Source organism: Rhopilema esculentum, chromosome 7 (assembly GCF_057945365.1).
Source record: "Rhopilema esculentum isolate cy_ngs chromosome 7, ASM5794536v1, whole genome shotgun sequence".
In the NCBI taxonomy this organism is placed as follows: domain Eukaryota; kingdom Metazoa; phylum Cnidaria; class Scyphozoa; order Rhizostomeae; family Rhizostomatidae; genus Rhopilema; species Rhopilema esculentum.
In genome coordinates, this window is record NC_142821.1 from 4953645 (window position 1) to 4979317 (window position 25673).

Sequence of the window (25673 nt, forward strand, 5' to 3'; positions counted from 1 at the left end):
ATTTCAAGTGGCCATTAGTAACAAAACAATGCAAGAATTTATTTTATTTATCTTCTTGTCTTTATAACCTTGACGTTAAAAGCTGGATTTCTAATATGGGCGTTTACCTGCAACATATGGCACCTAAATCCAACCGTAATAACCGTAATCAGCACCCCCCCCCAATCCTTGCCGCTCAAAACCGTCCTATGAATATAGAAGATCAGAATTGACTATAATAATGGACCAAAATATAATAATAGATGTCTACCACCATTATGAAAAACGTTGAAAAAGTTTAACCCTACCTGAACCAAGGGGGAAGGGGGGGAGCTAATTTAGCTTTCTTTTTAGACAATATAAAATGCTCTTTAGCTTCCATCTCAAACATAATTATTTAAAGAAACTTCTTCCATATATAATGTGAATTGTAAGATATATTTTGCTGTTGTTAAAAATAGTTTCGATACTGTTTTTAAAAATCGCTAACGTCAGCAAATTTTGCCTTGCTTCAGTAAATGCTATGCTTGTTTTGACTCATCCTTTGTTTTTCGACTTTGATGTCGGAAGCTATGAAGCATACAGCTAGAATTTGACCACATTTGAATATTTTCATTAGAAAAAATGGCTTTTTTAAAGCGCATGCGCAAAATAAGTTATTTGTTGATGTCGTCATACATTGTGATAACCTTTCTTTCTATGTAAACCTACATAAAACAACGTTTCTATGTTCATTAAAGTGAATCTTGAAGAATTTTTGACAAATTAAAAAATTTGATGTCACTATGACGCCATTATTGATTTGATTGACATGAAACTTTTCAAATCGTCATTTTAGAAGAAGAACAAGATAATTTCCAAATCTTAGTCTACTATCGCTTACCATGCTTACCATTCAGGAGTAGCTAAAAAGCCTCCCCCCCCTTGATCCCAGAATTCTCGAAAAAGCTTAATCCAAAAAGGGTGAAAACCATTCATTCATAACAGTTTGTTCCTTTATGAATCACTTAAGCCCAATCTCCAGTGAGAAAAAGTCTCGCCAAATACTTCACGGGACAAATGCATTTGAATGCTTTTGTTGACCTAACGACATTGGAATGTAAAGTTTGGAAGCGTGATAAAGGAATACGGAATATGATTGGCTGTTGAAGGATTTCGCAAGCGAAAAGCGAAAAAAGTTAAGCCCAATCTCCAGTGAGAAAAAAATCAGCGAAATGCAAAAAAATTTGCGCGAAATACGTCTTAGGCATGCGCAGAGATCTTTTGCTGGGATTTCTCGCGAAGTATTTCTGTTTAACTTTTTTCGCTTTTCGCTTGCGAAATCCTTCAGCAGCCAATCATATTCCGTATCCCTTTGTAACGTTTCCAAACTTTACATTCCAATGTCGTGAGGTCAACAAAAGCATTCAACGGAATTTGTCGCGTGAAGTATTTCGCAGCGAAATTTCGCAAGACTTTTTCTCACTGGAGATTGGGCTTCAAACTCATTTAAACTTTTTTTCGCAGAGAAATTCTTCGCGAGAAGTCCCAGCAAAAGATCACTGCGCATGCCTAAGACGTATTTCGCGCGAACTTTTTCGCATTTCGCTGATTTTTTTTCACTGGAGATTGGGCTTTAGACTTTTAAGTCAGCAAGCAATATAATGGTTTTTACAACGCAGCGTGTGCGCTTAATAGATTTCCGTTTTGGGATATAACAAGAAGAAACATTTCAGAAGAAGGCAAGGCAGATTCAAATTTGATAGAATACAAAACAAAAATTCAGGAAATGTTGACTTTTTCAGCAAAATATAATTTATTTTCATTGGCTACCCTCAGAAGTTATGTACATTCAAGTAAGGGGTCTGGAACACAGGCTAGTTGAGGATAGCTAATTTTTTCCAATGAGTTTCGTCGTACATTTTTTGAAGAATTCACTGATCAAGAGGTGCAATGTCTTAAGTTCTGCCTATCTGGCACCTTATATTTCGGTTTTGTCGTGTAGTACCCGATCTTCAAAGAGAACTCACAGAAAACGTGGTAGCAAAATTTCTTTTTTTCCTTTTTAGGGATTCCTTTGACAAACTCGTGTCTTTCTTTCCTTCTCCGCTGTAAGGACCTTTTGCGATAAAAGATTTTCTCGTTGAGATAACCCGTAATTCAAACAAACATTAACTTGAAATGGCGTCGGGTCTTGATTCCAAAAACACATCTAAAGTCTGCCGTTGAGCCATCTGACATATTTCCAATTCTCCAAGCCGCAAAGCCGTCGAATTTCTGGTTTTTACAAGTTGCGAAAAGCGCCGCTTCTTCCAGGCCGATGTGACAATAAGATGCCAGGTCATAAGCACAGGCCATCCATCAAGAGCCAAGCTAAGCTGTTATCCGTCCTAGAAACCTTGATATATAGCCCCTAAATACCTTCAAAGGACTTTTGAAAGCGAAAAACTTTGCTTTTAGATAATGACACAGGCAATATCCTTTTGACGGGTCCGGTCAAAGTACTGGTCGTTTTTAGCGGGCGGAATTCCGTTTTCCTATACTACAGCTTGAACAATCTTACAGCACATTTAGGCGGTATGCCTTTCCATTACTTGCTGTTTAAGATCCATTCTGGGAGGAATTTTTCACGAGAGCTAGAGGAAAGCATAGTTAGAAATGTAAAACGATTTCTTGTTTCTTTAAATAAATTTTACTATGTTTCAAAAGCTTTTTAAGAAGCTATTTTTTTGTTTTCTTCCATCTAGGCACAGATGAATAAATCTGCAATGAAATCTTCCCATTCGAGCTTTTGATTCATGTCGAATATTCTTGAAAAAAGCCTAATCATATTTGTTAAAAATGGTAAAATCCTTGCTGCTTACAGCTATTCTTCAAGATAGATTTTGAAAGGTTTGTTGAAAATTCACATGAATGCCGTTTCACATACAGATATTTTATGGGTACATATACCAAGTATGTGATTCATCAATTCAAGTTAGTTAAGTGACTATGGCAAATCATTGTCTGATTCATGTACAATGCAGACAAAATCTTGAGTTTCAATTAAAAAAGACAAATCCAGTCTTGCAAGGGATTTTCATTTTCATGATAAGACATATAATACCTAGGCTAATTCATCTGTTTTTGGAGGTGCCATTTGGTTTTGGAGTTGTCAAAAGTGTTTTCAGGCTGGGAGGTGCAATTAGGCACACAAAACAAGATGGGAAGTATTACGATCGATGCAACATGAAGTAAAAAATGATTTGTCGAGTTATGTGAATAAGCAATCGAGTGTAATTGATAAGTGAGGATTTGAGTAAAACGACGCATGTGACTGTGAAAACTGGCGCCAATAGTCGGAAAAAAAATGTTTGCCTAAGAGGAAATTTCAACTTCAGTACATCATCATTCCAAAGCTTCACACGGACTTCGTAAATGCTCCTTTTTTTATTTGTGAAATGTGTCGAGGATCCTCCTCAACCCTCTTCTAACGAAAATATATACCTCGGGCTATGCCCCTAACGTCCAATCAAGAGAAGAGTACCTCCCATCTCGTACAAACTGTTTTTATGACAAGGGTACTTGCTATAATGCCCCCCTCTTTTATCCCTTTTCTGGATCATTTATTCTTCTATTTCATCGCATACATTCAAGCTCGTGTGGTCTTAGCAAATGATTAAATATTGTATAATTTCCTTCAGGCTGATGATTAGCACTCAGTTTCTAAATTTTTTGGTGATTTCGGTGCTAAAAGTTTCTTAAAGGTTCATCAGTTACTAAATGCTAAAGAATTACTTTTTTAGAAACACAAAAACATAACATGGAAATAGAGCACTTAATAAGTCACAAGGAGCTCTTCTTCCTATAACAATATCATTGGAACAGGAAATAGGTGCCTAATCGTCGGAAAGAATAATTTCAACTCTACTTTGAAAAGAAGGATTTTCGAACGGTTTCTTTAGGCTGAGGGCGATCAGTGCGATTGTTCTTGTTCCTTAATTTGTTGATCAACTTGGGACTCGGCTTGTTATAAAATTAAGTGATTGTAAAACAGCCTCTGAAATCTTTCTTTTAGACGCAATGATATTTTTAGAAAGTGAAACATGTTCTACGTGAATCTTTATCTAATCGCTCACAGTACGATACTTGGAAAGGCGATTGAGCTTTTCTTTCATAGATATCTCATGCACGGAAATGATTTACAGTCTTTCAAAGTTCAGCCATCAATTGCGGTCTTATCTTGTGTCCCTCAAGATCAAATGGAAGCTTGAATCTTAATCTCCAGGTTGTTAGGAGTAGCAATCTAAAATATGCGATGAACAGATAGTTTTCCATTCAATAGAAAAAAGATTTGTTCTTATCTACATGACATAACAAGGAAAACAGCATCTCAAACCGCCCTAGCTTATAATAACCTCCAAGATTCATACACTGACGCCAATTTTTAATACTATATCAGTCATTTAGAGCAAATCGATTTTTTAGACCTTAACCCAAGTTTTTTATTACGTTAGTAGTTTTGACCTGTTGTTACAAACTTCAAAATGTTTTGAGCAGCCTTTATCGATAGAAGAACTAAAATACTAAAAGAAAACTTTCCCATATTATGAATGGTCTTTGAACTTGACATAACAAGAACATGTTGGGATTCTCAATGAATTGAGTAGACAAAGGTATTAATAATGAAGTATCTGCATAAGCATATTGTTTTCCTAGACTGCGAGCTGCTTGCGAGTAAACATAGGTATTTAACCTTGCCCGTGCTGCACCATGGCGCTCAAAATATTCCTTGCTTTAAGTCAAGGCCCTACTTCAAGTAAACAATCCGCACGATGAGCTCTTCTCCTCCGCAGTTTTTATCAATATCAATATCAGGAAAGACTAAGTATAGACTAAGGAAAGACTAAATATATGCTTCACGTAACCCAACTAATTCTGTTCGATATTCAACTTTTTGCTTCTATTCTTATTTCCCAATTTTTTCGTACGCATGACGGTCATAATATTTCACGCATGTCAGTTTTTATAGCGTTCTGCATTTAAAACACACAATTTTTCTGTGATTTCTTTTACGATTTTGGCAAGATTGTTGATATGTTTGTCAATGTTCGTTATATTTTCTTAGACTGCTTCTGAAGTTATCTGAATTTCAAGCGCATTTATATATTCAGAAGCTTCACGTTCTTCGTTTCTCAAAATTTATAAGTCGAATTCGTGTTCTGCCAAATTCAATCAACGTGTTCTGTGGATTTTCGCCAATGATTGCCAAAGCCTGGCCTGGGTAGAAAGTATGAAAAGGCGCACGTATATTTTTTCTTACGGGCCTATGGTCATTCAAAGGTGCAATACAATAATTAAGATAAAAGAGGGCTTCTTGTAAGCCTTGTACATATAACTTCTCCGCATAACGGGGGTCCCTTGAATAGCAAAACAATTATGCTGGGTAAATCCGCAGCTCAAAGGCTGGTTCCTGTTGTCTTGTCACTTCTATTTTAAAAAAACCAACCTTTTCCCACAAAAGTTAATTAGCGCCATTATGAGAATCAATGCCATTTCCAAGACAAAGATGCAAACATGATTGGGCTTTTTCCTTTAATATGCAATACTAGAAACTACAAAGCATTATCAAAACTGGTAACTTTCAAATATGAAAAAAATCAACCAACTTCCATAAATTACTGAAATATATGTTTGGCATTGATCTTTAAAAAACGGTGCGGCAAATTACTGCTTCTTACAAAGACGTAGGTACAAATATGCTTTGGGTACAAAATTATTTCCTGAAAATTCACTTAAATACTTAAAAATGATACAGCTCAATGGGATACAAACTCAGACACCAGTTGTATATTGCTATTTACTACTCAATAACAAACAAAAGGTTTTTCTATGATAAACTAGGATAGCGATTTTCTCCTCTTTCTATGATTTGAAATTTCAGCTCTTGATACTTGAAGTTCGTTCTTCTAATAAAGATGACCGGGGCAGGATGTATATGGTGTAATTATCATCAACAGTTTTGCGGGATAGGTCTATGTAGCTAGAAGATCTAATAGATCAATTCGTGCAAGTGTGCTAAAAAGTATAAAATAAAGAAAATTGGTGCAAAATACTTTAGGAGCTTCTCCACTATATCAAAAGCTTTTTACGATCAGTCACGATTTCACTTGACCAACTTTTCTCCCTTCTTGCCATACAGGCGGTTCACAGCCCATTTTTCAATTGCCATCCACTGTTTCTCTTCATTCAAAAATTTTTGACGGAAATCGGAATCATCTAGCTTCTGAAAAAATGGCTTGACATCCTCACTCATCTCTTCAAAGGCACTGCCTTTATTTTCGTTAGTGGCAAAAATACTTGCAGGCTCAAGAACTCTTCTAGGCAAAGGGAAGATTTGCTCTTTTTCTATACCTTGTTTGTCAGAAGGATACTCTTTTTTGTCATCAAAATCGAAAGTAAGTAACGGCTTCTCAGCTTCCTGTTGAACCAAAGGCTCAGTCGTTGTTAGCACGTCGTCAGGGGGTGTAAAAGTAGTATCAGTTTGCTCATGAAGATCTTCCTCAATTTCCTCTTCTTCTGTTGTTGTTTTGCTTTCTTTTTCTTTCTCCTTTTGAATTTCTTCTGCTGCCTTCTTCCTTATTTCTTCTTCCCATTTCTTCTCAGCTTCTGCAAACTCTTTTTCTTCAGCTATGATTCTGTCTTCAGCATCTTTAAGCCTCTTGTTAGCCTCTTTCGCAAATTGTTCCTTTGTGCTCATCATTTCTTCCTCTTTTTCATCAACCTCGGATTCATCTTCTTCTCCTCGCACTTCATCTAGCGACTTTGAATTTGCTGGATCAACTTTTACGACTTTCAACCTATCAACAAATGTTGTTAACATGTGCTTCTCGGGTGTCTTCATCCCACTTGCAGGCTTTTTAATCTCAGCTTTCTCCTTTATGGGGTTTTCTGGAACATTCTTATTCTTTTCCTTGCCAAGAAATGGGATCAATTCCTCTACTGTTTTCTCCAAATCTTCTGATTCCTTGTTGATCTCTTTTTTCATCTTTTCAGTCTTAAAAAGATGGTCGGTCTTTTCTTTGTCACTTTCACCTAAAAACTGTACGTTTTTTTCATCTCCGGTGAACACAGGTCCCTTCTGAAGTTCTTCCCTCAAAACAAGCATTTCCTTTTTCTTCATATTTTCAAATTCCTTTTTCACAAAATCTGGCATAATGTCCTTTTCATCCTTTCCCAAAATATCAATTTTATGTAGCTTCTTTAATTCATCTTTGTCCTCCATTTTTCTTTCTGTCTCTTTATCAAACTCTTCCTTAACGAATTCCGGGATGATTTCTTTTGCATCTTTGCCAAACATATTGAGCTTCTCAAAGTCAGTATTGACAAATTTAGGCTGGATAATCTTCTCATCCTTTCCAAAAAGAGGCTTTTTCTTTTGGTCAACATCAACTGAGGCTTTTTCTTCACCCTGAGCAGTTTCCTTTGCTTTTTCTTCCCACATTTTTGCCAAACTCTTAAATATTTGCTCTGCTTTCTTTTCTCTATGCTCCTTTGAAAGATCCTTATGGGTAAGGATTTTTGGGATGAATGGAATACCATGCTCAACTTCCCTACAAAAAGAACCAAAATATTCATTTTATTGTCACAGTTAACAAATTGATAATCTCAGCCATAGAAATTTTAAGCTTCAAATTATTCAAGATATGAATAAGACAAATAAGAAGAAAGAGCTATGTTAATCTGAGAATCGTAAAGCCATCTTATTCTGGAGCAAGTCGAAATAAAATTTACATGCTCTTTATTTGAAGTCATTTAAATACAAAAAAGCTGCAAATTAAAGCACATAGATGTATTCAGGGCAATGTTTCTTACAATATCTTATTATTATCATTACTATTTTTTTAAAATTAAACTATCATTCCTTGATAAAATAAACTTTTCCAACATATGCATTGTAGACCAGTGGCTGGAGGAGGAGCATTACCACCTAGAAGGAGACTTTACGAGACCTACTTTTTCTAAAGTAGTTTTCGGTGTAGATTTCGAGCCTGAGTGTTGATCGGGCTGTTTGGGGGGCTTTTCCGAGATACGGGGGGTTTCAGTCTATTTTAGGATGGTTTCTTCTATTTTACTGTAAAATTTGTTTTTATGACCTGTAAGCAATATAAAAGCACTTATATATCAGTAAAAAAATGAAGAGACTTGATTGTTGCCATATGGGGCAATTTTAATTCTTTGGGCAATAGAAGGCCGAAAATTTCCGAGATGGCATCACGTCCGTTCTACGTATTCCAGTGAGAAATATAATTTTTGTTGTTGCAATTTTTCAAACTAGGGGAGGACATGGTGACGTTCCTCCTCTATGAGTTCTTGTGTAGCAAATTTGGAGGGGAAAAACAGTTCTTGAGATAACAAGAGCTGCGTTTTCTGCCACCCAAACCTCCTTAATTACTTCCAAGAGTCCCTCTTTTTCTTTGCATTGCAAAGAAACCAATTTGCAGAAGGGCCCTTTTTGGAAAGTTTCAGTAAGAGGCTTCAAGTGCACATACTCTCCCTTTTTAAAGGGCAAATCTTTTTGCGATCTTTTTTACCTTTGTTTTTTTTCACTACAATGGGTTTTGTTAAGTTCTGGTAGCAAGACCTATGAACAAAGTGCTCTCCTAGAGGCAACTGTTCTAGCATTCTTCTAATCTGCTTTTCATGATGATGGGGTCCTAAGGGTTTGATTCTCGCATCTCTGCTTTTCAAGATCCTATCATAGGTTTTTGATGTCAGGGGGGGGGGGGGGGGGGGCGTTAAGTTCTTATTTACAAATTCCAAATACCCATAGTGAATAACAAACATTTCTCACTTCTTTCTGCCATATTTATGTGATTCTTTCACATCCCGAGATAGATATGAAAGGGAAGCATCGTGTATGGTTTGTAATTAGCATCAGCTAAGATATTTTATGGTCTTCAAAACACATTCTTGAAGTAGAAACTTTGATGAAAGTCTAACAAAAAAATAGGTTCTAAAGAACAGAACCTTATTTTAAGGGGTCCACAATCAAATCTTCCAATCAATGTTATTCAACGTGAAATATAAACAGAACTGTAAGAGAGAGTCTAGCAATATCCCAAAACAACAAAGTAGGTCAAGATATCATGTGGTAGCACATGGAAACACTGTCAAACAAATGAAGTCAACAAGCTACTCTTTCCTGTGAAACAGAGGATTATACCGTCTGGATATTTCATATAATTAGGACCTTTTAAAATATCTTGAATACTACAAGAAACAGCTACAGAAGGGTTTTTGCACTAAAGACTTTGCATAATTTATGCACGCAATAACTGATTTGATAACAGCACACTAAACAATAGATTTTTGTGTAAGCTCTCTTCGCAATAATGGGAATTGGCTCAAATGATGAAAAAAAATTGGTTTTTGTAGGCTTCATTGATATACGCTTGTTTTTAGCACTGTTTGTGCTCTAAAAACAAAGTATATCATTATCCAAAGACACCACCCTAAAAAGACTTAAACCCCCTTTATCTTGGTAAAGCCCCCCAAACGGCCTTATCAACATTCAGATTTGAAATCTACACCAAAAACTACCCTGGAAAAAGTGGTTCAGGTAAAGTTTCCTTCTAGGTGGTAATGCTCCCCTTCCAGCCACTGGACTATTGCTGTTAATTTAACTTTGTTGATTTTGTGAAGTTTCTAAAGTTTTCTCTTTTCAATAGATTTTCCTTCCAAATTTTCAAGGCCAGTGTCATTAATTTTTTTCTGTTAGAAATTCTTTTCACCAAACTGTCACAGCCCAAAGAAGCATCGAATTTGTTTTGCTCGTATCAACAATAGTCTCATATGATACCATATACGTCTTTGAGCAATTTATGACAGACAGGTAAACAGTAATTTTCATGACCACAACCATGTTCAATTTTCACTTCAAAAGGATTCTCAGTTGAAAGTGATCTTTAAAATGTTGAAAAATCAAAATTCAGTCTTTTTGACAGCCAATATGAATTGCCATTTGTCTTTAAATTTTGACACAGCCTTGTCAATATATTTGTTCAACTTTTCTCCTGTTCATATCTATTACTTCAACTTTATCATATATAAAAAAATCCCTTTGTTTCAAAATTTTATTCAATCAATCCATGTTTGTCCCAGGTTTTTAACCATGATACACATTGTCACAATGATTTTTGCAACCAGTTAGAGGCAGGGTCAGACCTGATTTGTTTTGTAACACTGCCAAAAATTCAGCAGAAATTATAGCCTGATAATATGGTAGCCTTTACCACAGGCCTAGGATTTCCTCTCTCTTTCTTAACTGTGGTTCAACATTTCTATGTAGCTGAATGACATCAGTAGGGCTAAAATATTTCGGTGATGGACTTTACTCATGAACTATTGAGGTTATTAAGCACTATTGAAAACATCTGTTAACAGGAAGACATTTTTAAAATCATTCCCATCAGTTTTTTACTTTTAATCATGCTTATAATCATAAGTAATCATGTCATTGATTTTATTCCTATTTGAAGAAGCTTACCCATCTGTGTTTATCTTTGTCAAAGATGACATCCATTTTTTGATTGCTTTCATCTGCTTATCTTTGGCTTTTTTTGCATCACCAGTTTGGTACAGCTTTTCAAATTTCCTGTGGAGCTTCTTTAAGTGTTTTTCTGCTTTTTTGATAACATTGTGCAAATCTTCCTTATGGTGTTTGAACTTTGGATGCTCAGCTGTAATTTGAATATAAATAATTTTAGCTAAAAATCAAAATAATGTTATCTATAGTATGGAGAGGGAAAAAATCAATAGAACCTTGATGCGATGAATAGATGCTTTGATAAAAAAAACGAGTGCATCCTGCATTTTTGATAACATAAATTAAATGCAGCCCTTTTTTTCAAGTAACTTAAAACTCTCAAAATACTCTACAGTTAATAAGCAAAATTGAATATTGGTATGCCTAGAGTTGGTAATAGGACAAGATTTGGCTAGGACAAATTTGACAGCAAGATTGGAAAAAGCAAAAAACAAAAATTCATGAATCATTGGTAAATAAGATGGGCTTGAAATCACATTTTTGCTTTGAACAGAAGAAAGCAATCCAAATTTATCACGATTAAATGAAAAAGGTAGATTCTATGAATAAGCGCCTCAAATTAGTCTTTTAGCAGCAACTGTATCTTTTTTGATGCCACCTCAAATCTTTTTGCATTTTGTATTTTTATTTTAACGTCCCATCAGGCTTAGATTTGGAGAGAGCTTAAATAATTTTGATAAAATTATTCTGTTATATATTAAGAAAAAATAGCATAAAAATAGTTCTTAAAGATTTCAAGGGAATGAAATGTTACAAAATGAAATCTTATAAAATGAAATTGAAATGTTATGTGGATCCCATGATAACTTGGAAGAAATATCTTTAAATACTTTCCCTACTGCTCTTTAGACAAAGAAAGTCAAAAGAAGTTGGTGGAATTTTTTATAAGGGTATGAAGAAAAAGGGAGGATCTGAGAGTTTTTCAGGGCCAAACACAGAGCATAAAAACTTAGGCATGTGCGTCAATATCTAAATATTTGCTCCAGGTTACCATACAAAACCTTTAGCAAATAAAGCTAAGATGGTCCACAGAATATTTGACCACTATCAATCACAACACTGAAGGTGGCATTCTCTCATCATTTGGGCCAATTATTTTTAGGCTGTCAGTGCACCAAATGAAAAGATGGCCATAAACAAAAGCCCAAGGCACCATAAAGGCATACCCTGTCACATATTAAATGAAATTAAATTTCATATAATCAAGTTTAATATTAACTGCTGCCTGCCTGACTTTTAAAAAGGTTTAATGATAATCAACTAATCAATTTAAAACTGCCTTGGGCTCTGCCCCGCATCTATAAAATTGTTATATTTTAATTAACTCAATACTTGCTACCTTAAATATTAAAAAGGGAGTTATTTTCTTATTTTTTCAGTATATTTATCATTTCTGTTATCAAATATTTGTTGCAAAAGAATTACTCTTAATGAGCTCTTTACCAAAGTTTCCTCATTTTCAGATTAAATTGTGTTTTTGCAAGGCCACAAATTCCAACAAATTTTCAGTTACCTCACTTTACTCTAAAACTATTGGGAAGAGGATGGAAAAAAGACAGCGACATAAAAAATCATTGTTTTAGTATAATGAAACTCTAAAAACGTTTAGTTATCCAAGTGTGATAAAAACGTTTAGTTATTCAAGTGTGCTGCCTGATCTGACATATCCAGGTTGTGTTCATTGACATTAAATTGACCGTAGCCTGTTTTGGGTAAATCGCCGCAGCCATGTGGCCATGGCAGAAACCTCACTAGGTGTTTACGAAAGGAACCCTGACAAATATTTTGCATTTGCTTTCAAATTATCCAGCAATTAGTGTCCTTTCTTAGCACGACAACACCAGTAATTCCATCCCGCCACCTGCATTTACTCCAATGCGCATATTGATCCCTTTGAAATGCTAATTGCGTGAGGTCTTTTAAATCTCAATAGGGCATTATCTATATTCAAAGAAATGCAGTTAAAAGGATATAAAATTTTCATACAATGGTTTTTCAATCGTCTGTGACATCATGTGAGATATCGCCGGAATTCCGTAGGCCCGTGTGATGGGATATTTACTGTTTATCAAAAGTGCTCTAACAATTACTCAGCAAAGTTTAATATGAAAAGGCATCCTTACAGAGTTGCTATCTGAAATCAAACTTACCAATTCGTTTTTCAAGATGCTCTTTGATTTCTTTCAGCTTTGTTTCGTTTTTGCCCTTCTTGTATGCATCTTGCATTCCTTCCGAAACGCCTTTAATGATATCTGACAGCCAGTTACCATTTGCCAGTCCTTATGGAAAAAATCGCGGGTTTCCATAAATTATAAATTTTTCTTATCTGATCATATTATAGGAAGGAATTTAAGAAAAATGCCAAGTTCCAAAGCATTTAGGCCCTTTTCGCGATGCGATGTTGGCAAGGGAATGTGATGGAATGCAATGGAAAATAGCGGTGCTTGAGCGGAGCTACAAAAAGTAAACAACCTATAAGCTTACCACAGCTGACAGCAATGATGCTGAAAAGGAGAACCACTTGGACTCTCATCTCTCCTCGGTCTTCTTCGTAAACAAACTTCTACTTGGTTTCTTTCCCTGTTGCCTGTCATACAATTTATAGAAATATTGATGACTGTCACCTCATCATGCAAGACGTCATGCATAAATTATAATAAATTATAATAAATTTTAATGCAGGTTACTGCAATGAGGTGTCTGTATTCGTTGCGTCGGCAATTTCATGAGCTGCACTCATTTTATCGAGGGAAAAGGCGTACAGGTCTTTTTCAGATTTAAAAATCCTACGATTTTGGGTCCGGATTTGCGGATATTTTTAGATTTTTGATAAATTTTCAGACTTTCGTATATTCCTGCGTGGAAAAAGTCTTCAAGAAATGGAAGCTATTATACCTCCTTACTTGACCGTTTTGATTACATACCAGGGGTTATTCTAAGAAAAATTTACACCACAAATTCAAGTGCTGGTAATTTTTCTTATTAAGTTTTATAATTCTATTCTTGACAAGAGCAATTGCAACAAACAACGGGGATGTGAGAACCACTGGTTTAAAAAAAGCCTTGACGAAGCAGGGCCGCCGGAGCCGGGGGAGGGGGGGGGGCACGGGGGCACAGGACCCTCCTGTTTGGAAAAAGTGCGCAAAGTGCCCTTTTTGAAAAAAAATATTGCGTGTACTTTTTTCAAAGCCAGATATTTTTCCTTTAGACGCCAAGTAAAAGAACTTAAATCAAGGCGTTGCCCCAGTGATTCTCAATTTCTAACAACATCTACTGCGAGAAAAGTTTCCTCGGTGTGTCGCCAGTTGTTTCTCAGCCGGTATTTTCTCTAATGAACGCCGGGGAAACTCATTTTATTCTTTGGCCTTAGAGAGGGGGCGCTCATTAGAGACGGGTGCTCATTGAAGAGGGGCGCTCATTGAAGATAGATGGATATCCACCGGTAAAAAACTGAGCTTTGAAATTCAAACGAACATTGTTTTTTCAAAAATTGATATTGAATTTGCATCACACTTGTTAAAGCAAAAAGAATTGCAAGATGCCAATTTCTTCCGAGTTGGAACCCTCGTCGATTTGCATAAACACTGGCGTAGCATCTTGAATATCTGAATTTCCAATACCATCTCTAATGAGCGCTCATTGGAGATTTTGCTCAAATAGGGAGCGCTCATTAGAGAGAGGGCGCTCATTAGAGAGAATACGGTAGGTCGACCAGCGTACTACTATGCATTATATATGATCTCGGAGAATTCAATTGGCCTAAAGATTACAATTTAGCTGTTTATTTTTTATCTTGCTAAAATTTGGAAAAGATTAAGACTGAAAACTTGCTTTGAAATATATAAAGTCTGAAAATTTACTTTGAAATAGATAGAGCCTAAAAATTCGATTATACCTTTCAATTTTGAACACTGTTTTTGGTTTAACTTGTAAGTTTTTGTTACTTGATTGCATTAATGTGGGATTATTGTTTTTAGGTATGTTGTAATTGATCAAAATATTTGTCGAATATAATGCACCTACCATAAGTACGGGAGAATGATGTGTGCCTGCCGCGATCTCCGCTTACAATATTAAAAATAAAAAACAAATAGGGTAAATCGAATTTTAAAGAAAATATGAATCATACGTTGATGAAAGATTTAAACAAACGAAAAACTTCAACGTCCATGAGGAATTATACAATTAAGTATGCCCAAGAGTGCATGACTCCTAAATGAAGCACATAGCCATTTACGCTGTGTTATTTTTTTCTAAACTTCTGAATTCCCATGAAAGCTGTCCTATTTTGGCAATAACCAATGGTACTAAAAATATATATGTTTGTGCCCTTTTAATTCCTATTGGCCCCCCTGCTCAAATCTGCGTCCGGCGGCCCTGCTAAGGAAAACTTGAGCGGAACGACGATTCCTACATTCTGCGAAAAATTATTCCAGATGGTCAATTTGTTTACAACACCACAATATTGAAATCACAACACCACAAAACAAATTTACAATACCACAAAAGGGTGACAAAACCACGTTAGACTAACCCCTGTTACATACTGTCTTGCCCATTTATTGAACTATTCGAAAATTAAACTATCCAACGACTTGCGGGGCTCGAATCCTCGAATAAACCCCCAGGGGCTTATTTGCAAAAATGTTTTTAGGTGGGGGCTTATTCAAGGGGGGCTCATTCGAGCGTGGGGGTTTATTCGAGGATTTACGGTACTTTATTTCACGAAAATAATGCAATACACCAAATTACGCGGAACAAATTAATGCGATCACAGGGTAACGTGAATTGTGATGTAATACTGTGTGGAATCCAAGGCCGCGTTGGTATAAATTTTTATTCCCTGTGACACACTGAATAGATTCACAAAAGTGCGTCTCTTTCAACGCTATGATAAGGTACGTTTTCCAGCTTAGGCCCGTATAGTTATTCTCCAAAGATATAAACAATGTGTCGTGTTTATGTATCCATCGAATCCTCAACTAAAAACTGAATCCCTACAGCAAGCTACGTTACCCTTATATACTCTTCAACAAGAAATTTCTAGAATAAACTCGTACAATATCACGTGTGGAGGAATACAATCTTGAATAAGCAAGTTACAGCATCTTACGTAAGGCTAACTCTAGAAGGCTCTGGAATTATTTTATTATTAGTCAACTTGTCTAGCGTGTTCTACTTATTTAGCATTATTTAGAATTTACTAGAAAGGTCCAGTTCACCACACACTCCCCCTATTAAAGTGCGCCTGCAGCTTTAATATCAGTCCTTATTCTTCCTTGTCTTCATTCAGTTGAACACCAACTATTCTGTTCAATGCAGTTTCTTTGGCGGCTCTTCGGCTTCGACCTTGTGGCACAAACTCTTCTGCTGCTGGGTTCAGGTCGCTCCCTCGTTGGTCTTTGTTCTCCTCTAGAACGTCACCACCAATCTCCAGATCTGCAATAAGCTGTAATGGTCGCTCGACGACGTAGCCATCTCCTGTGCGTATTTTATACCCTCGGACAACTCCATCCCTACCAATGATTTCATTTTCAACTCTACCATTTTCATTTCATTTCATTTCATTCATTATCAATCAATCCCAAATACAATTCATACACAAAACCCTACAACTAAGATACATTACAACACTAAGAACTAAAAACTAACAATTTTAAGAACAAATCTTCCGATCTTCCACTGACCCTTGCCTTTTGTTGAATCCTTGATCAGGACAACTCTGCCAGTGCTGAGTTTGTTCTCTCCAGGTGCAACTTGTGTTCTTTTCCTCTCCTCCAGTGCACGCAAGTACTCGCCGATCCATCGTCTCCGTAGCTGCTCTTTACAGCGTTTTATGTACCTCAGCCGCCTTGCAACATCTTCTTGGTCTTCAAGTGTCTCTACGTTGTCTTCCAAGAGAGTTGCTGGTTCTCCACGTAGGATAATGTTTGGTGTTATTACTTGCATGTCAAATTCTTCACCAAGATATGTAAGTGGCCTATTGTTCATGAAGCACTCAACATCTAGTAAGGTTTCTTCGAGCTCTGCAAATGTTAGTAATGCATTTCCAATAACCTTTGAAAGTGCTGATTTCATAATTCCAATTAGGCGCTCAAAAAACCCGCCCCACCACGGAGCCCGTGACAGGTTGAATACCCACTTGATTGATTGTGATGCTAGGTAACCATTAATTTCTTCATTGTTCTGCAAGCTCTCCAATCATTTCTTTGTTGCCTGGAAAGTCTTTGCGTTGTCACTAACCATGAGGTGTGGTTTGCCTCTTCTTGCAACGAACCACTTTGGAGTTCTTTTGAATTCTTCTGCAGTCATATCCTTGCACAGGGTAAGATGCACAGCTCGGGTGCTTGAACATGTAAACAGCACAATGTAAGCCTTCTTGACTTCCCTCTTGTTTGCCTTGTAGTATAAGGGACCGGTGAAATCAACGCCAGTTGTCGTGAACGGTTCAGCAAATTCCGCTCTAAATCTTGGCAAAACTGCAACCCCTTGTGATGACATACCCTTCACCCTTTGTTTCTTGCATCCATTGCACTTAAAACGAGCCGCTTTTACCATTTGTCTCAACTGTGGAATCCAAAATCTCTCTCTGACCTTACCCATTGTTGACTGTACTCCCCCATGCAATGTTCCTTTGTGACAATGCTGTATGATCTTTACTGCAAGTAGGCTCTTCCTAGGAATGAAGGCTGGGTGGTATCCTGGTACTCTTCCAAAACATCTCCACACTCCTGCGTCGTCCTTTCTCAGTTCCATTGGGCTATTAAGCTCTTGACCTCCTTGGGCAACCTTTAGCCAAAAATTCTCTGTTGAATTGATCTCTTTAGTTGTGATAGGCCCTTTGCATTTTTCTTTGACTCTGCCGTTATCAGCAAATCTCTTAACCCATGATGTTACTCGAAGTAGTTTCCAATAGCTGAACTTCTGCATCAGTGAACTTCTCCATTCGTGTATATCACGATTTCCCGTTTCCTGCTCCACAAAGACGTGTTCCTTCTTCCGTGGCAAAGATTCTCTGGCAGCTTCCTCCGTTTCTGTAATTTCCGGTTGGACTGGCCAGGAGTGCCTGTCTGTTAGCCATTGTGGTCCCTTGAACCAAAAGTCATCCAGTTTTGCTGGTAGCACACCTCTTGTTCCCAAATCACTAGGGTTCTGATCGGTTGGTACGTAGCGCCATTGCCACTTCCCCAAGTCGTGTATTGCTTTCACTCGGTTTCTGACATACTGTGACCATGTTCCTTTGCTTGCCAACCAGAAGAGAGCAGTTGTGCTGTCAGACCATAAATGGACATCGTTGATTTCAAACGAGCTCAGTGTTCCCATAACATGACTTTATCAGCTTCGCAAGTGTGTGAGCTGCCACCAGTTCTAGACGAGGTATTGATAAATCCCTTGGCGAAATGCGAGACTTGGCAACGAGCAAGTTTTTATCCACTGTTCCATTGGGATATGTCACCAATAAATACACAGCTGCACATACTGCTTGCTTGCTGGCATCTGCAAATCCATGAACTGACAACTTTTCTTCTCTGGGGCTCTTAACACTTCTGGGAATCGTGATAGTGGGACATAATTTCAGTCCTTTGATCCATAAATTCCAACGTCGTTGTATATCTTCAGGCAAGCTTTCATCCGAAGTGACTTTCCTTAGGCACAGCTCACTGAATAAGATCTTTGCAGTTATTGTCACAGGTGAAACCCATCCAAGCAAGTCGAAGATACTATTGATGACTGCCAACATCTTCCTCTTGGTTACAGGCTGGTTTGTTTGGTGACAAGACTCAAAGTTTATTTGAAGTAGATCCTTGTACTTGTCCCATTGAATTCCAAGAATCTTGGAAGTATTTCTCAACTCTTCATGTTGATTCATTTGTTCTCTGATGTCATCTTCTTCTTTCTGTCTTCCCTTTTCAGCTGCAGTAGATTCTAATGACGCGATGTTGCTATGCCATTTGTGTAGCGTAAATCCCCCTTCCTTCATGATTTTTGTAGCCTGTTCCTTAAATCTCACAAGCTCTTCCAATGAATCTCCCCCATATTGTATGTCATCCACGTAAGTGTCCTTCAGTAGGGCGTTCACAGTGCCAGGGTAGCTTCGTTTATAATTCAATACGTGCTTCTGTAGTGTAGCTCCTAGTATATAAGGACTAGGCCCGGCTTCAAATATGACCCTCGTGAATCTGTACTCAATGATGTTTCTATCCTTTAGATTATCATACCAAAGTATCCTTTGTGCGTCACGATCTTGTTCGGCGATTCTGATCTGCAGAAAAGCTTTCTTGATATCACCAGTTATGCAGTAATTTTTCATTCGATTTCTGAGAATGATGTCAAATAGCAAAGGTTGCAGGGCTGGTCCTGTTTCAAGACTGTCGTTGATTGACGGTAGCTGAGGGTTTGGTTTTGCTGAACAGTCATACACAATCCTTAGCTTTGTTGATTCTGCATCTTCTCGAATAACTGCTTGGTGTGGAATGTAATGAACTGATTCTCCTGATGGCCTCTGAGGAATCTTCTCTATTATCCCTTCTTGAATTTGCTCTTGCATGACCTCATTATAATCCTTCAACTTCCCAATGATTTCCAGTCTTTTGGTTGTACTCCATAGCCTTGCTGTTGCTAGCACTTTATTTTTTGGCAAAGCAGGGTGGTCAGGTTTCCAAGGTAACCGTGTTTCGTAGTAACCTTCCTCCTTCTTCAGTAAGTGTTGCGTAAACTTCATGGAACTCTGAATCGTTGCTTGGTGGATCAATCAAGCCTAAAACATCCAAGGTAAGCTGAATTCCAAGGTAACATCTATTGATGCCAAAGTAAATTCGCAACACATTGCTCTGGAGCATATTGACGGAGAATGCGAAGGAATCTCAAACCAAGTTGACTACCTAGAGAATCAATCGAGACGTAATAATATCAAGATACTTGGGCTAGCAGAGAGGAAAGAGGAACGCACTTGGGATGACACCGAGGAGGTTATCAAGTCGACAATCAAAGACACCCTTGGCGTTGAAGAAAATGTCGAAATAGAGAGAGCTCATCGCATTGGGAAACCCCGTAGGCCTAACGCAGTTGGCCAAGATGGCCGTCCTCTCGGTCCACGTGCTGTTGTTGCCAAGCTGTCCAACTGGAAGCAGAAGGAAAGAATCTTAGCGGCTGCAAGGAAGAAAAAGCCTGATGGATTGATGTTTGTCCAAGATTTTTCACAGCGAATACTCAACAGACGTGATGAGCAAAAGGTTGATTTGAAAAAGGCATGGGAAGATGGCAAAATAGCCTATTTTGTCATGGACCGATTGATAATTCGAGAACCTCCTGAAAAGAACAACAAGAGTTTCATATCCAATGACAGTAAAATTTCCTTCACGGAGTCGTAAGAGGACTACCTATATTGTGTTTGATACAAACTTTTGTGTTGACTCAGTTCATTCATTGTGGTCAATTATTTTTGTTATGGTCCAATGTTTTATTTTAGGCCCAAGACATATCAATGGTAGAAACTGATACCCCTCCGTGTGGCATTTGCCACAAAAAGATACTTGCTCGTGGCAAGTCAATATTTTGTAATCACTGCAAATTTTGGGTCCATATAAGATGTAATGATATCTCTAATTCTGAGTATAAAGAGCTGCAAAAGGAGCCTGATGATGTGCCTTGGTTTTGTTTGAATTGTACAGCAGATATGTTTCCCTTTGGTTCATTGGACAATGAAGAATTATCTAACCTGAATGAATTAGACTTTCCATCTTTTGTAGATTCAATTCCATCCTTTGAAATAACTTCTGGTCTTACCAACTTGCCTAATTTAGGTGATTACGATATTGATGAACATTTACCTTTTAATGTCAACTCTAGTTATCATACGCCCCAGGACTTATCTACACTGGATACTTCAGTAAAGGATCTTTCCTTATTTCATGCGAATATCAGGAGCCTCTCACTTCATTTTGATGAACTTGTTTCAACTCTCTCAAACTTAAAAATAAACTTTGATGTTATTGGTGTTTCTGAAACTTGGAATTCTTTTGAAAATCCTATTAAAACAAATGTGGAAATTCCTGGTTACAATTATTTTCCATCCCAGTCACATACCCAAAATGGTGGTGTTGCCATTTATGTGAAATCAGAACTTACTTGATTCCTAGACCAGATCTAGGTAAGGACAGTATTGATTTTGAGTCGGTCTGGGTTGAAGTTGAAAATAAAAATGGTAAAAACTATCTGTTCTGTTGTGTTTATCGTCATCCAGGTTCAACTTTTGATACCTTTAGTGAATATCTGCAAGAAACTCTGTCCAGCCCTGCTGTATTTAATAAGCATGTTTTTATCCTTGGAGACTTCAACATCAACCTTCTGAATTATAACTCTAGTACACCTATCACAAATTATGTTAATTTCCTTTTCTCTAAACAATTCCTACCATACATCATTCATCCATCTAGAGTATCTGCACATTCTTCTTCTCTTATTGACAATATTTTCTCAAACATCACAGATACTGAAACCATAAGTGGCAATATTTTGACGCAAATAACAGATCATTTCCCTCAATTTTTAATTGTCAAACATGCTGGCATCACCTATAAGAATCTGTCATATTTCCAACATGATTTTTCTCACTTCAATGAAGAAAACCTCCTAAATGATTTTGCAAACCTTGACATTTCATATTTAAATGATAGTGCTTCAGATGTAAATTCAAAGTTCAATAGACTCCTATCAAGCCTTGATGAATTGGTCAAAACCCATGCTCCCTTGAGAAAACTTACAAAGAAAGACACAAAGTTCAGGAACAAACCATGGATAAATGGCAAGATTCAAAAAATGATGCGCATCAGAGATCAGATACTTAAAAAGCTTAAAAAGAACAACAACCAAGCTCTTATCAATCTTTACAAAAAGTTTAGAAATCGGGTTTTGGTCTCCTTGAAAGAAAGTAAGGCTAGCTACTTCTATAACTACTTTCAAAAGAACAGTAACAACATGAAACAATTATGGTCAGGAATTAAATCAGTTATTGATGTCAAAAGATCAAGTAATATAAATGTGATAAATAAGCTTAAGAACTCAAATGGTAACATTACATCAGATCCCGTGGTCATTGGAAACGTATTCAATAAATTCTTTGTTAATGTTTCTCATGATATCACCAAAAATATACCAAGATCCAACAAGTCCCCAGTGGATTCCATGGGTGATAGAGTTGGAAATTCTTTTTTCACTGCCCCTTCAGTTCCCTTCGAAATATCTGATATAATATCTGCCCTAAAATCTGGAAAATCTCTTGGTCCAAACAGCATTCCCATGAAGATTTTAAAATGTCTTTCCCCATTGATCTCCTCTCCACTTTCTCAAATCATAAATGAATCATTTAAATCTGGAATATTCCCTGACAAGATGAAGCTGGCTAAAGTAATCCCACTTTTTAAGAAAGGCTGTCCACTAACAGCATCAAATTATCGACCCATCTCTCTTCTCTCTGTCTTCAGCAAAATTACAGAAAAGGTCATGTATGAACGTCTCTATAAATTCCTAGAAAAGCATGAAATCTTATATTCATTACAATTTGGTTTTCGGGCTAGCCATTCCATTAGCCATGCACTGGTTAGTCTAACAGAAGCAATCAAAAGTTCATTAGACAATAGAAAATTTGGTTGTGGAATATTTATAGACTTGCAAAAGGCTTTTGACACAGTGAATCATGATATTCTTTCAATGAAACTAGAACATTATGGAATTAGAGGAACTGCTCGAGATTGGTTTAAATCGTATCTTTCAGACAGGAAACAGTATGTTTCATTAAATGGATCTAATTCCAGCTATCTAAATGTTACTTGTGGGGTTCCACAGGGTTCTGTTCTTGGTCCTCTCCTCTTCTTAATTTACATTAATGATTTACCTCATGCATCTTCAAAACTAGCCTTTTACTTATTTGCTGATGATACTAACATCTATTATGAAGCTGAAAGTCTTGCTCAATTGCAGAGTGTGGTTAACAGGGAATTGAAAAAAGTGAAAATGTGGCTTGATGTCAACAAGCTGTCACTCAATATTGATAAAACCAATTTTATAATTTTCAAGTCTCCTCAACATTCTTCTCCCGAAACTGTCAGCATCAAATTTGGAAACCTTCCTGTAAAGCAGACTTGTTATGTCAAATTTCTTGGTGTTCTTTTGGATGAAAACCTGTCATGGAAATATCACCTAACTGAGCTGTCTAAAAAACTTGCTAGAACTTGTGGTATGTTTTTCAAAGTGAGACATTTCCTACCAATCAATGTTTTGATCTGTCTTTATAATTCTTTGTTTTCACCTTTCCTGCAATATGGAATTTTGGTTTGGGGTCTCACCTACGAGACATATATCAATCCAGTATTCTTGTTGCAGAAAAGAGTTGTTAAAGCAATTTCATTTGCAAATTTTACTTCACCTTCTACACCTATTTTTTCTGACTTAAAGATTTTAAAACTCTATGATCTCTTCCAATTGAAACTGCTTAGTTTTGTATATGATTGTGTGAATAGGATCTCTCCTTCTTGTTTTCATTCTTTCTTTGACTTAGTTGAATCCGTTCATCGATATGGTACACGACAAGTCACCAAAAATGATATTTTTCTAACCCAAAAAAATACCCTGCAATATGGTATCAGGTCAGTGCGCTATTGCGGAGCTAAATGCTGGAACGACATTCCTGTGGAAATAAAGAAATCACCCTCTGGTAATATTTTTCAACAGAAACTCAAAGCCTTCTTCTTTCAAAACCATTACCAAAGTTGATTGTAAACTTATTGATATATAAATTCACCATCTGCCCATAGTTTCTTTTATGCCTAAAATAATCGAATCTGTATGAGAAATTTTTGAAACAGGGGGTGCTCTCTCCTCGATTAGTTTAACTACTGAGAGAGCTCCTCCTTTAAGTAATTCCCCCCATGCAATTTATCTTGTTCTTTGTTCGGTATTTGTATGTTGTATTAATTTTAGGTGCATTATTGTTATTATTGTAGTTTAGTAAATTGTTTGTATTAATTAGTTTTGTTATGATAAATTGTATGTGGAGAATTTAAAATATGAAACTGAACTGAACTGAACATCGAGACTGCAAAGTTGTTCAAAGTCGTTTTTACTTGATTTCAGGAAGAATCCCTTTTCAACATCCGATGAATCCAGTGCTTGCCTTCCGAACAGCATCCATCCTAACATCGTAAACTCGGCTCCGGGATCCGTATCTGGATTCGCTCCCACTACAGGTTGTTCTGTTGTGCGTATCCTTTGATAATCTGCTGCACCAAATATGATGTGTACTGGCAGTTGATAATCAGATGTTTCTTCATCATTAAATTGTAGTCGCTTTAGCCGCTGAAATTTCCGCTTCAAATCTGCGATACTGCTTTTTTGGCATTGATACAATCGACGTTCCGCTACACCAAGCGCTAAGCCTCGCTCTTACCTGCCTCGTTTGCGCATTTCCTTCGCCCCATTCATCCACTCTCCCAGCGTTAGTCATACTTGTTTGTGCATACTCTTTTGCGTCAACTTTGCATCGCACTCTTTGTTGCATTGCGTATACCAGTAGGAACACTTTCACTGAGGAAACCCACCCTCTATTATAGTATTATTTTAAGAACTACACTATGGATTGACTCAGCTTATACATACGTATCTAGACACATTCCTATTGTTTTTCTAGCTTGTTTTTCCTCTTATGTAGACACCTAAGATTAGCACATTTACATCTTTTATTTGTACAAGGAACTAGTTTAACATATATATATCGTTCTCTACGAATCCTGAGTTAGTTAAGAGTTAGAGCTAGCATTGTGAGCACGTACACTTAGCTCTTGTGAAAGGCTTAGTGGTACAAGTCGTACAACGATATACGTTTGAGAAAACTATATCTGTGTTTATTTGTTGTGTCATTCTGAAGTTTTGCCGAACATTTAGCTCAGAACCTGCCGTATTTAGAAACCAATTTACAGTGAGATTGGATTTCAAAACTTTTGTTAATTAACGCGGATAAAAAAACTCAAATAATCAAATGGTATTGAATTAAGGCGAATTTTTTAATGTCAGCAAAACCTTTTGAACTGAAATCAGTGGGGCAGCGTCTATGTATGCTACGCTTGCGGCGCAAGCGTAAAAATTTGTAGAAAAATTCTAAAACTCTTGCAATACTTCTACCAGTAATAAATACATTGTAATGTTAAAGTCAATGCATAACATTTTCAGCGCAAGTATGCCAATTGGCTATTTTTCCAAGTAAACAGATCGCTAAAAATTGTGAAATTCGAAAAATCTGAAAAACTAAAGCCCCTCCAAATCATTATTTTTGGACCTAATCATATGGGCTCGGTTAACCGGGCTAGCCCGTTTTACCGGGCTAGAATCAGCTCGCTATCATTTGAAAGTCTTACCCAGCATCTCTGCAGTTCTTTGGTCACGTGATATTCTAAGAATCAGAAATAGCGGGTAAATGAATCAAATGACGGAGAGGAAGATAATATCTATTGCTTTTGCATTTACCCCGGCAAACCGGGCTGATGCTATCGCATTGCAAAATCGTAGCCCACTTTGCCGGGATCTCGGCTGAAGAAAGTGAGATCCCGGTTTTCCGGGCTAGCCCACTTGTCATATGATAGATAACATGCTACTTTTTAACAGCATTTGACTGCAAAGGTGAGATCTCGGCAAAACGGGCTAGCCCGGTTAACCAAGCCCATATGATTAGGCCCATATGAGAAACATGCGATGCTCCAGCGCAGCTTTAGTGCAGCTCTATAGAAGCTTCTGAGAGAAGTGAGAAGTCTCGGCCTTAGCACAAGCGTTCCCAAATACTTGATAATCCACAGCATTCTTCTGCCTATAAGCTGCTTTTTGCAAAAATTCTTTGTGTGATACAGCATTTCAAATCTAATTATTTTCCTTTCTTTACTTTTGTGACTGTTAAAAAGAGAAAATTTTTCGTCAAAGTCTATTTGTCATGATTCAAGTCAACCATGATTCAAAGGCTTTCCAGTAAAGTCAGAATTTACGGACCGGGGCATGCGGTAGACCTGACCTGAGCGCAAGCCTTGTCAAATAGTTGATGATTTGCAGGGAACAACTTTCTGAAACCATTACACACAGTGCCGTC

At 37.1% G+C, this 25673-nt stretch overlaps 3 protein-coding genes across 3 annotated transcripts; 1 reads left to right on the forward strand and 2 right to left on the reverse strand.

Moving 5' to 3' along the window:
- Positions 1–5518: 5518 nt before the first annotated feature.
- On the reverse strand, positions 5519–13170 carry LOC135683773 (uncharacterized). The gene is made up of 4 exons (XM_065199125.2): positions 13031–13170; positions 12697–12825; positions 10487–10679; positions 5519–7550 (listed from the first exon to the last, which is right to left on the reverse strand). Exons 1-4 carry the CDS (start codon positions 13077–13079, stop codon positions 6104–6106), a joined length of 1818 nt encoding a protein of 605 aa, XP_065055197.2. The 5' UTR covers positions 13080–13170; the 3' UTR covers positions 5519–6103.
- A 3577-nt stretch (positions 13171–16747) lies between these two features.
- LOC135683421 (uncharacterized) lies at positions 16748–19268 on the reverse strand. The gene is made up of 2 exons (XM_089109266.1): positions 17956–19268; positions 16748–17816 (listed from the first exon to the last, which is right to left on the reverse strand). Exons 1-2 carry the CDS (start codon positions 19266–19268, stop codon positions 16748–16750), a joined length of 2382 nt encoding a protein of 793 aa, XP_088965392.1.
- Positions 19269–19308: 40 nt separating this feature from the next.
- Positions 19309–23632, forward strand: LOC135683423 (uncharacterized; the record flags this gene model as incomplete). Its single annotated transcript, XM_089109267.1, has 1 exon — positions 19309–23632. A coding segment is annotated over one exon (609 nt), but the record flags the coding sequence as incomplete, so codon positions are not given.
- Between the last annotated feature and the right edge of the window lie 2041 nt (positions 23633–25673).

Excerpts from the sequence above, each read along its gene's own strand:
- LOC135683773 (XM_065199125.2), bottom strand. The coding sequence starts at position 13,079 with ATGAGAGTCCAAGTGGTTCTCCTTTTCAGCATCATTGCTGTCAGCTGT. Across the intron at positions 12,826-13,030 it reads CATCATTGCTGTCAGCTGTG|GACTGGCAAATGGTAACTGG; the intron begins GTAAGCTTATAG and ends TTTTTCCATAAG. Across the intron at positions 7,551-10,486 it reads ACAAAGATAAACACAGATGG|GGAAGTTGAGCATGGTATTC; the intron begins GTAAGCTTCTTC and ends TTCTTTTTGTAG.
- LOC135683421 (XM_089109266.1), bottom strand. The coding sequence starts at position 19,268 with ATGAAGTTTACGCAACACTTACTGAAGAAGGAGGAAGGTTACTACGAA. Across the intron at positions 17,817-17,955 it reads AAAAACTTGCTCGTTGCCAA|CACAACTGCTCTCTTCTGGT; the intron begins GTCTCGCATTTC and ends ATGGTCTGACAG.